Raw genomic sequence first — 12,766 nt, 5'->3', positions numbered from 1 at the left:
CAGGGGTTGGGTCTGTCTAGGACAGGTGAACCCAAAATGAAAAGACCATTCTGATGCATCCTACTTGCTACTTGTGCATTCATTTGCCTCGAATTTGCTTGTTGACCAGCTTAATTGAAAAAAAAATCATTGCGATAGCCGAGAAATAAAATGTTTTTTAAAAAATATATATATATATATATATATATATATATATATATATATATATATATATATATATATATATATATATATATATATATATATACATATATAGTTTTAAGTTTTGAAAAGAAAAATAAGAAGTGCTAATAGATAAATTGATTTTTTTAGTGTCTGTTTTCAAAATGAGTCTTGATTTTGTTAAAATTAATTTCAGATACAAAATGAGCACCACACAAAACCCACCGTCCGCAAATGCAAACGAGTTTCTATTTCGGCTTCAGATGTGGTGGTATGAGTTAGGCGAAAATGGTCAAAAATGGGTCATTAAGCATTTGGGAAATCTCACAGATATTATGAAAGTTAAACCACGGGATGATCTGATTGCGGCATTAGTAACTTTTTGGGACCTTGTTCACAATGTCTTTCATTTATCTGATTTCGAGCTTACCCCTACATTAGAAGAGATAGCTGGATATGCTGGTTTTGACGGAGATCTAAGAAATCAAAATCTGATATTCACAAAGGCTCCCTCGGTGCATCGGTTTTTCGGTCTTCTAAACATCAGTAATCAAATCAGAAAAAAGTAATGTTGTCAACGAGTGTTGTTCTTTCAACTTCCTATATTCAAGATTCGGAAAGCCGGACGGGTTTGAAATTCATGAAAAGGGCCTTACTAACAAACAGAACAAAGACACCTGGCAGATTCACCGTCGCTTCGCTTTCATGGTGGCTTTTCTGGGAATCATGGTCTTCCCAAACAAAGAATGAACAATTGATATTCGCACAGCGAAAGTCGTACAGGTCCTCACTACCAAGGAAAATCACACCCTTGCCCCTATCATTCTCTCAGACATTTATAGGGCGTTGACTTTATGTAAATCAGGGGCAAAAGTCTTTGAAGGATGCAAAATTTTGTTGCAAATGTGGATGATTGAACATCTCCAACATCAGCCCAAGATCATACAGTATGGTCCAAGCAATGATAATTTCATCGAGAGTTATGAGGAAAGAATAAAAGATTATAAGTCCCCAGAAGGGATGGAAGCCTGGGTATCTCATCTAAGGGCTTTAACGGCGAATCAAATTGAGTGGACTTTGGGATGGCTCTCGATAAAGGAAGTGATACACATGTCAACCTTGAAATGTTATTTGCTACTATTGGGATTAAGAAGCATCCAGCCATATGTGCCACAGAGAGTTCTAAGACAACTAGGAAGATACCAAGTGGTTCCTGATGATGAAGATTTAAGTATGCAAGTAATCGAGTTACACCCTGAAGCCACTCTTCCCGAGGCTTTAATTCAGCAGATGTGGAATGGATGTCTATACTTAAAAGATGATACTCAAGTCCCAGACACTACAAAAGGCGAGATAAATCCAGGATATGCAAGGTGGTTTGAGAAACGGTCCCGCGTGGATGATGCACCAGAACCCGATCTAAGAAGGCCAACAAAAAGACCCCATGTTCAGACCTTTAACGATAAAATCCAAGAGCGGCTGATTTGGGGAGAAAAGGAAAAGGGGTACAAAGCAACTATCCATGCCTTAAAGGAAAATCTGAGGAGCCTCAGTCTGGAGAAAGATTTGCAAGCACAAGAAGCCGAAGGCGAGAAGAAGAGTCTAGCTTGTGAGAATGAAAATCTTCACGCTCAATTTCAAAAAATGAAGAAAGCTTCTGAAACACCAATGAGGAGTTGGAAGGATAAAAAAATCATCGCCAATCTTTTTGAAAAAATGCAAGATTATGATTCCATTTTGGCAAAAACCGAAAAGGCGTTGAGCAAAGCTAAAGAAAGAATCCAACAATTAAACAAAGAGGCCAGATCTAATAAGGAACGCCAAGTAAAGCAATCCGAAGAAGACAGGGCACAATTCAAGAAGGATAAAGACCGTTGGATACATTCAGAAGCCCAACTTCATGCACAACTGGAAGAAGCGAGAATATACAACAAAGAACATCAACATGCAGACATCGACAGAGAAAGAGCACAGGCAAGACTCGATCTGGCCAGACTCCGAGCTCAGTTAGTGTCAGCTTTAGATCGTGAAGACCATATCAGAGATATAGCCATAACCCGCCAACAGCAACTGCAAAACCAAGACCAACGTCTCCAAGACTTCAGGGCACAAATCCATGATTTAGCGGTTTACACTTCTCAAAGTTATGTGAACTGCCAAGGGATGGATTATGAAAGGTTTATAGAGCATGAACCTATTTTTGCCCGTCATCTGGCAATGGAGTTAGAAAGAATGTATCGTACGCTGGGAGGTCATCCAGGTCAAGCCCCACATTGAGCAGATAATCCAATGATTGACAACAAAAGTGGAAAGTAGAGCATGTTCAGAGATGTTAAGAGTTGTGTCTTTTATTTTGATTTGGGTGTGTGTGTTTTCAAACCATTTTCTTATAATGTTTTTCCAAATGTAATGTCTGTTCCATCTTTGTATTATTTTCAAGAATAAATAAAATGTTTGCCTTACGCCCGAACTACGCAAGGTCTGATTCATGCGGGGGCATGATACGTAGGCAATCTCTATAAGATTCGACCATAATAATAAAAAAAATAATATGAAAATAAATAAATAAATAAAATAAGAGTGAGCAACAATAAAAGACCAAGAAAAGCTGGGATGACACAAGCAGCCGAGCAAATACATAATAGAAATGGGTTATTTGTCTAGGAGCATTGCATCTCAACGTGTAATTATATATGTGTTAAACTCTCAAAACTAACAAGTTTGCTCATTTCCAGAATTCAAGCAGTTAGTTTCTCTAAAGAGTATACTGGCATATTATCATTATCACACGAGATCAAAAGGACCAATACCCGAAAGTATATCTATCCCAGATGTCGACACAGGTATTGAGATAGAGGAGATGGATGTCGGTAAAATGAAAGAAGAGATGTTTAAACTCAAGCAGCAAATGGCTGAGATGTACCGGGCCTGGTCTACAGGGCAGTCACCCCATCTTACCCAACTAACCCTGCTCCATCACTAGCCCAAACTCAGGATAATCTTACCACTGAACTATCCCCAAATTTCCCCATCTATCAACACTACCGAGGCACCACCTCTCAGACACCGCAGTCTCCCCCTCCTAAACCAGTTCCATAACTTCCTCCACCTGTAACTCCTGTCTTTGTGGCACCTCCCATAGCTACACTCCACAAATCTCCTAGTGAGCCTACATTCCAGGCCCAGGACAACCAATACTACCCGCCGGAGCCTACTCTCAAAGCCTCCGAAATCCATTCATTTACCCCCCGTTTTGACCTCCCAACTGAAATTGACAAGCCAGTCAAAAATGCTGAACAAGAAGAGATGTTCAGAAAGGTCAAAAGCTTAGAACAATCGTTCCGAGACATGCGAGGGTTGGGAGGACAGGTCAGTGTGGCTTACAAGGACTTATGCTTATTCCCAAATGTGCAATTACCAATTGGTTTTAAGATGCCCAAATTTGACCTATACAACGGTCATGGCGATCCAGTAGCCCACTTAAGGGGTTTCTGCAGCAAGATACGAGGAGCTGGGGGAAAGGACGAATTACTAATGGCTTATTTCAGTCAAAGTTTGAGCGGATCAGCTCTAGAGTGGTATACTCGCCAGGACCATGGGAGATGGTACACCTGGGATGACCTGGCACAAGCATTTGCGTATCACTTCCAATACAATCTAGAAATTATCCCAGATCGACTATCCCTGACAAAATTCGAGAAAAAGCACAATGAGAGCTTTGGAGAGTATGGTTTCCGGTGGAGGGAACAGGCAACAAGAGTAGATCCTCCTATGAAGGAGAGTGAAATGGTAGACTACTTCCTTCAAGCCTTGGAACCAACTTACTATTGCCATTTGGTTTCGGCGATAGGAAAATCATTCAACGAAGTAGTGAAGATGGGAGGAATGGTGGAAGAAGGCCTCAAGACAAATAAAATCATGAGCTATTCGGCTATTAAGGCAACTACTCAAGCTATTCAAGGCGGGGTAGGAGGAATCAGAAGAAAGAAAAGGGAGGAAACAGTGGTAGTTGATTCAGGAACTTGGTCGGGATCCAGAGGTTCACCTCTTTACTATAATCAACATCGACCTCACCAATCAACTTACCACCACAATTCACCCCAACACTACTATCACCCTTCGGAACCTCATTTTTCCATTAACCATGCACAAGCATACAATCAGCCACCTGCTCACGCTAATTGGCGTGCTCATGTCATACCAAGTACCTACCCTTATCCGCGAGCCCACTCCGGACCAGGTTTCAGGCCTAGTCCAGTATTCAGGGGTGAAAGGGGGCAGAAAAGGAAAACCTTCACTCCATTGGGAGAGTCCTACACTAGTCTGTTCCACAGGCTGAGACAGCTAGACATGCTAAGACCAATACAATCCAAGTTACCCAATCCTCCTCCAAAGAATCTGGACTACACCATTAGCTGTGAGTATTGTTCTGGTACACCAGGCCATGATACGGAAAAATGCTGGCATTTAAAGAATGCAATACAAGAGCTGATTGATACTAATAAAATTGAGGTTCAAACCCCCGAAGCTCCCAATATCAACAGAAATCCAATGCCAGCCCATCAGGAGGCCAATATGATAGAAATAGTACAGGCTGATGGGGAAACAAAGAAGCCGTCACAAACCGTCATGATGATCAGGTCTCATGAAGCCAAGCCAGATAAGCAGTTAACAGAGAAGAAGTCGGTACCTAAGCAGAACAGAAATGGTAATGAACCATCTGTGGTAGTCGAGAAGGGATCTTCGAGCAAAGTTGCCACAAAGCAAGAAAGGTCGAAAGTGATAGTACCAGGGGTCGCCAGCAAACCCATTCTAGTCGTGGAAGGAGCCCATATAGATCGGGTTATTATCAAACCTGTAACCCAGTTACTGGTGATCAACAACAAGGCCATTCCATGGAACTATGAACGGGTGACAGTAATGTACAAGGGAAAAGAAGTCAAGGAAGAAGTCTGTGAGGTGCAAGGCTTGACTCGTTCGGGAAGATGTTTTACTCCCGAAGAGTTAAGAAAAACTAAAAATAATCCAACACCAATAAAGAAAGCTGTGACGGAAGAAGAAGCGGAAGAGTTTTTAAGAAAAATGAAGCTCCATGACTATTCTGTTGTGGATCAACTGAAGAAGACGCCCGCTCAAATTTCATTATTGTCATTACTGATCCATTCAGAGGAGCACCGTCTAGCTTTGATGAAAATCCTGAATGAGGCTCACGTTCCTGATAAAATCTCTGTAAATCATTTGGGAAGAATAGCCAACAGAATCTTTGAGGCAAACAGAATTACATTTTCTGATGATGAATTGCCTATGGAAGGTACTGAGCACAACAGAGCTCTTTACCTCACCGTGAAATGTGAAAACTCTGTAGTAATCCGGGTATTGGTTGACAACGGGTCAAGTGCAAACATCTGCCCTCTCTCCACTTTAAGAAAATTGAAAATAAAAGAGGAGAGGATCCAGAAAAATAGTATTTGCGTACGGGGGTTTGACGGTGGAAGCAGAGATTCATTTGGCGACATAGTGCTGGAGCTGACAATAGGGCCAGTTGAATTCACGATGGAGTTTCAAGTGTTGGATATAACTGTTTCTTATAATTTGCTGTTGGGTCGACCATGGATCCATGCTGCCAAAGCAGTCCCGTCAACACTACACCAGGCGGTCAAGTTTGAATGGGATCAACAGGAAATAGTTGTGCATGGGGAGGACAGTTTAAATGCTCACAGCAGTGCTATTGTACCGGTCGAGAGAATAGAAAATGACCAGGGACCATGGGTATACCAAGTGTCCGACACAGTGTCGGTAGAGAAAATTCCAGAGGGGAAGTACCTTCCGAATCCAAAGATAACCTCTGCATCAGTCATGGTAGCCTATGAAATGTTAAAAAATGGTTTTGTACCCGGCAAAGGTTTGGGCTCATCTTTGTAAGGAATTATTCAACCAGTATCTCTCCCCTAGAACTAGGGAATATTTGGTTTGGGATTCATACCCACTGTCACAGACGTGAGCAAGGCCAGAAAGCTGAAACAAAAGGCATGGGTTCTTCCAAAACCAGTCCCACATCTATCAAAGTCTTTTGTCAAGACTGGTGCTAAAAATCACCCGATAACAACAATTCCTAAATCCCTGGTCAATCTTGAGGAGGAATTAATTGAAAGATTCGAGAAATTGTTTGACGATGTGAATATGGTGGAAAGCGGGGAAGGTTGTAGCAATGCAGAAGTTCAATTCGTTGGGCCAGAAACAAAGCTTAATAATTGAAAAGCCACTCCTCTCCCCATTCGAAAGGAGTCTTGGTAGTTTATTTTTGATTTTCCTTCAGTTTGTTTGGTTACCTCAGGGTTGTAATCCCAATGCTTATCTTACAGTTTGTTTGAAGTGTGCAAACCTTGTTATCTTTCATCATCCAATAAAATACAGTTTCCTTTTTCATTATCATTCCTGATAGTTTTCTTTTCTTTTTCTTCTTTTTTCTGTACAGTTCTTTTTACGCTGGCTCTAGTGATATGGCATGCATGAGGAATCCTCAGCCCAGTCTTAAAAATCAATCTGGTTCCGAAATAATAATTCAAGAAATATATTGTGATTATGAATCAGAATATGATGAGGATGAGGCTTTCGAAGAGATTAGTAAAGAGTTAATTCATTTTGAAGAAAAAAGCAAACCTAACCTGAGTGATACCGAAGACATCAATATAGGGGACACGAATAATATCTGAGAAACTAAAATAAGTGTCCATCTCGAACCAAAGATCCGAGAAGAGTTAATTAAGGCACTCATAGAATTCAAAGATGTTTTTGCATGGTCATATGACGACATGCCAGGCTTGAGCACTGATTTAGTGGTTCACAAATTGCCCACCGATCCAATGGTGCCTCCTGTCAAGAAAAAGTTGAGAAAGTTCAAGCCTGATATGAGTGTGAAAATTAAAGAAGAAATCACCAAACAGTTGGATGCAAAGGTCATTCGAGTCACTCAATATCCTGTTTGGTTGGCTAATATCGTTCCTGTGCCAAAGAAAGACGACAAAATTAGAGTATGCATCGACTACCGCAATCTCAACAAAGCAAGTCCGAAGGATAATTTCCCATTACCCAATATCCATATTTTGATCGATAATTGTGCCAAGCATGAGATAGGATCTTTCGTGGATTGTTATGCCGGGTATCATCAAATTCTAATGGATGAAGAAGATGTAGAAAAGACGGCATTCATCACACCATGGGGAACTTATTGCTACCGGGTAATGCCATTCGGTTTGAAGAACGCTGGGGCAACTTACATGAGAGCAATGACCACGGTGTTTTATGATATGATACACAAGGAGATTGAGGTATACGTGGACGATGTGATCATAAAATCAAAGCATCAGGCCGACCACGTTGGGGATTTGAGGAAATTCTTCTTAAGACTTCGCAGGTACAACCTCAAGCTTAACCCTGCCAAATGCGCATTTGGAGTTCCATCTGGAAAGTTGCTGGGATTCATAGTCAGTCGGCGAGGCATCGAGCTAGACCCATCAAAAATCAAAGCCATCCAAGAATTGCCACCTCCAAGGAACAAAACTGAAGTAATGAGTTTGTTGGGGAGGTTGAATTACATCAGCAGGTTTATTGCTCAGCTCACGACAACCTGTGAGCCTATTTTCAAATTGTTGAAAAAGGATGTTGCGGTCAAATGGACCGATGAGTGTCAAGAAGCGTTTGATAAGATAAAAGGATACTTGTCAAACCCACCCGTGTTGGTCCCGCCAGAGCCAGGAAGACCTCTGATTCTTTACTTGACGGTCTTGGAAAATTCATTTGGTTGTGTATTGGGGCAACATGACCTCACCGGCAGAAAAGAACAGGCCATCTACTACCTTAGCAAGAAATTCACAGCTTATGAGGTTAAGTACACTCATCTGGAAAGGACATGTTGCGCCCTAACTTGGGTAGCTCACAAATTGAAACACTATTTGTCATCCCACACTACTTACCTCATTTCGCGTCTGGATCCGTTGAAATATATTTTTCAAAAGCCTATGCCAGCAGGGAGACTTTCAAAGCGGCAGATATTGCTCACAGAATTCGACATCATCTATGTGACTCGGACTGCGATGAAAGCCCAAGCATTGGCCGATCATTTAGCCGAAAACCCGGTCGACGAGGAATACGAGCCATTGAAGACTTATTTTCCCAATGAAGAAATAATGTATATCGATGAGATGGAGCAAAATGAAAAACCCGGCTGGAAATTTTTCTTTGATGGGGCTGCTAACATGAAAGGAGTTGGGATAAGAGCTGTAATTATTTCTGAGACCGGGCATCACTATCCTGTTACGGCTCAACTTCGATTTTATTGCACCAATAATATGGCTGAATATGAAGCTTGTATTTTGGGGTTAAGGCTAGCCGCAGACATGGGTATCCAGGAAATCTTAGTCATGAGAGATTCGGATCTTCTGGTACATCAAATTCAAGGAGAATGGGAAACCCGAGACTTGAAGCTCATACCATACCGACAATGTCTACATGATCTTTGTCAGCGGTTTCAATCAGTGGAGTTCCGGCATATTCCAAGGATCCATAATGAGGTTGCCGATGCATTGGCTACCCTGGCATCAATGTTGCACCATCCGGACAAAGCTTATGTGGATCCACTGCATATTCAAGTCCACGATCAGCACGCTTACTGCAATATGGTTGAAGAGGAATTTGACGGTGAACCATGGTTCCACGACATCAAGGAGTATATCAGAATAGGGATATATCCAGCACAAGCCACAGGGGATCAAAAGAGAACCATTAGGTGATTGGCAAATGGATTCTTCTTAAGCGGAGGAGTTTTGTATAAAAGAACACCAGACCTTGGATTATTAAGATGCATAGACGCCAGACAAGCTACGGCTGTCATGTCTGAAGTACATTCGGGAGTTTGCGGACCCCACATGAGCGGATATGTGTTGGCAAAGAAAATTCTCCGAGCTGGTTACTATTGGCTTACCATGGAGCGAGATTGTATCAGTTTTGTGCGCAAGTGTCATCAATGCCAGATACACGGGGATTTGATTCATTCTCCACCATCCGAGTTGCACACAATGTCGGCACCGTGGCCCTTCGTCGCCTGGGGCATGGATGTGATTGGACCAATTGAGCCGGCAGCATCCAATGGGCACAGGTTCATTCTGGTAGCCATTGATTATTTTACCAAATGGGTTGAAGCCAAAACATTCAAATCAGTGACCAAGAAAGCTGTGGTCAACTTTGTTCACTCAAATATCATATGTCGATTTGGAATCCCAAAGGTGATCATCACAGATAACGGTGCTAATCTTAACAGTAACTTAATGAGGGAAGTATGTCAACAGTTTAAGATTATACATCACAATTCTACCCCATATCGGCCCAAAGCGAATGGAGCAGTCGAGGCAGCCAACAAAAACATAAAGAAAATACTTCGGAAAATGGTAGAAGGTTCAAAACAATGGCAAAATTACCATTTGCGTAGTTGGGATATCGTACTACTGTTCGTACTTCAGTAGGGGCGACTCCTTATTTGTTGGTATATGGCACCGAGGCGGTAATTCCTGCATAAGTTGAAATTCCTTCCCTTCGGATCATCGCCGAAGCTAAGATTGATGATGACGAATGGGTCAAAACCCGTTTGGAATAGTTAAACTTGATTGATGAAAAATGATTGGCAGCAGTATGTCATGGCCAATTGTATCAAAGAAGAATAGCAAGAGCATACAACAAAAAGGTGCGTCCCCGGAAGTTTGAAGTAGGTCAGCATGTGCTGAAACGTATTCTTCCACATCAGGTTGAAGCAAAGGGCAAATTTGCCCCAAATTGGCAAGGACCGTTCATTGTGACCAGAGTATTGTCCAATGGTGCACTATGTTTAACAGATATTGAAGGAAAATGCATAGACATGACTATCAATTCTGATGCGGTAAAGAGATATTATGCATGATTTTTCTTTGGTATAATTATTAAATGTTTGTATTCGGCATTATTTCGAAGATTGGAATGACAAAGGCAATTTATTCTGCTATCCAAACACTATACCCTTTGCTATTATTGTAGTGAACTACGTTTGACCTGATTCCTCAAAGAAGGATACGTAGGCGTCTCACGGCTCGGTCATAGGGTGCACGATATGCATAATGTGCACAAAAAGAAACATCAAGAGACCCCAATCAAGAAACTGGGGCAGGAATTGTATTGGAAATAAGAAAAAGATTCCAGGAGTTGTAATTGTAAACCCACATCAAAATTGTTTAACTTTTGATTCCAACCACATACCAAAAAGACCTTTCGATCAATCTTAGAAAAATGCCAAGTCGAGCAAATGAAGATGGTTCATAACACTCTGGTCTAAACAAGAAAAGCGATGAAAATGAGAGAGTCTTATAGGTGAAAACCCACGGGCACCATGAGACAACGGAAGTTGAGAGAAAGTGAAATGAGAGAGTCTTATTGGTGAAAACCTTCGCAGGCACCATAAGGCGAAAAGGAATGAAGAAATAAACAAATGAGGAAGGTTTGCCGGTGAAAACTCTTTTAGATACTGCAATCCGAATAAGGTTTGTAAATTGGCAAAAGAAAAATTGGGTTGTAGAAATTTGGGAAAACAAAATGAAACAATTGAAAAGAGATTGGTTAAAAAGACTGGGTTGATTAATCCAAAATGCATACCCTGATCATTGGTGCCAGTGACTCCAATTAGATAAGTTCTTTATTCTTTCTCCAATAGTCATCCAAATTTGGATTTTTCTTTTCATTCTAGATTGTCGAAATCGTCATGTTTTCGTCACTAATAATCTTACTCTTCTAAAGCTTTTGAGATGAGTTTTGTTCCAAACAAATAAGAAGGAATGTCAAGGTATACTACCAAGATTCAAGATTGCATAGGAAAAAATACGACCATGATGGACAGGAGGTAATAGGATAAAAATAAGATATGGGTGTAAGAAAAGTGGAATCAAAAAGTGGTTCAGCAATGTCAGGAGAAACATATGATTACAATTGAAAGGAAAACAACAGTTGGGGATCCTATAGTTAAGGATCAATTACAAGGACAAAACAGTTTTTTTCAACCATTCCAAGGCAGTAAAACAAGACAAAGAGAAACCCCACCATCGGCAAGAATGCCCCAACTAACCACCCTGCTTTAAACTAACAAAGTTTTCTTTGATTTGAAACAGGGGCAAAACAACATTCGTGTCAGGAAACACCCGGTGAAGGAAGAAGAAATCATGCGTCCACCTGGAGAACAAGGATGAAGAAAGGAAATGGCAATCAGGCGTCCACCTGGAGAACAAGGATGAAGAATCGAAGAAGAAATCAGGCGTCCACCTGGAGAACAAGGATGAAGAAAGGAAGAAGAAATCAGGCGTCCACCTGGAGAACAAGGATGAAGAAAAGAAATAGCAATCAGGCGTCCACCTGGAGAACAAGGATAAAGAATTGAAGAAGAAATCAGGCGTCCACCTGGAGAACAAGGATTAAGAAAGGAAGAAGAAATCAGGCGTCCACCTGGAGAACAAGGATGAAGAAAAGAAATAGCAATCAGGCGTCCACCTGGAGAACAAGGATAAAGAATTGAAAAGGCAATTAGGCGTCCACCTGGAGAACAAGGATGAAGAATTGAAGAAGAAATCAGGCGTCCACCTGGAGAACAAGGATGAAGAATTGAAGAAGAAATCAGGCGTCCACCTGGAGAACAAGGATGAAGAATTGAAGAAGAAATCAGGCGTCCACCTGGAGAACAAGGATGAAGAATTGAAGAAGAAATCAGGCGTCCACCTGGAGAACAAGGATGAAGAATTGAAGAAGAAATCAGGCGTCCACCTGGAGAACAAGGATGAAGAATTGAAGAAGAAATCAGGCGTCCACCTGGAGAACAAGGATGAAGAAAGGAAATAGCAATCAGGCGTCCACCTGGAGAACAAGGATGAAGAATTAAAAAGGCAATCAGGCGTCCGCCTGGAGAACAAGGATGAGGAAAGGAAATAGCAATCAGGCGTCCACCTGGAGACCAAGGATGAAGGTTTGAAATGTTAGCAATCAGGCGCCCACCTGGAGAATAAGGGAATACATTTGAAGCATCAGCAGTCAGGCGCCCACCTGGAGAATAAGGGAATACATTTGAAGCATCAGCAGTCAGGCGCCCACCTGGAGAATAAGGGAATACAATTGAAGCATCAGCAGTCAGGCGCCCACTTGGAGAATAAGGGAATACAATTGAAGCATCAACAGTCAGGCTCCCACCTGGAGAATAAGGGAATACAATTGAAGTATCAGCAATCAGGCGCCCACCTGAAGAACAGAATGGCAATGTATTTTGACATTACGGGTTGAAGTCAAAAGCCCGCCCATATGAGAAAGGAGCACACGTAAAGTGAATAAAGCAGAGGAGTCCAACCAAATCCCCAGCAGGAAACAACAAGAGTCCCAAACAGATAAAGGAAATACGAGACAAAATGAAAGGAAATGCGGAACAAGTCAAAAGCAAAGGATGCCCAAGAGTCACCAAGACATCAAGACAACAAGAAACGCAAGGGCATGATCTAGATAAGATTTTGTAATTCATATACCATAGTCTAGTTTAGCTTTTTGTTTTACC

The 12,766-nt window shown here is 41.5% G+C and overlaps 1 protein-coding gene across 1 annotated transcript; it reads left to right on the top strand.

Moving 5' to 3' along the window:
• Window positions 1-3,510: 3,510 nt before the first annotated feature.
• Window positions 3,511-11,423, top strand: LOC138871747 (uncharacterized). The gene is made up of 2 exons (XM_070149645.1): window positions 3,511-4,050; window positions 11,346-11,423. Exons 1-2 carry the CDS (start codon window positions 3,511-3,513, stop codon window positions 11,421-11,423), a joined length of 618 nt encoding a protein of 205 aa, XP_070005746.1.
• The last annotated feature ends 1,343 nt before the right edge of the window (window positions 11,424-12,766 follow it).

This window comes from Nicotiana sylvestris, chromosome 6, assembly GCF_000393655.2.
Source record: "Nicotiana sylvestris chromosome 6, ASM39365v2, whole genome shotgun sequence".
NCBI lineage: Eukaryota > Viridiplantae > Streptophyta > Magnoliopsida > Solanales > Solanaceae > Nicotiana > Nicotiana sylvestris.
This window is presented reverse-complemented; position numbering and strand designations above follow the sequence as displayed.

Excerpts from the sequence above, each read along its gene's own strand:
- LOC138871747 (XM_070149645.1), top strand. The coding sequence starts at position 3,511 with ATGCGAGGGTTGGGAGGACAGGTCAGTGTGGCTTACAAGGACTTATGC. Across the intron at positions 4,051-11,345 it reads TAGTGAAGATGGGAGGAATG|GGGCAAAACAACATTCGTGT; the intron begins GTGGAAGAAGGC and ends GATTTGAAACAG.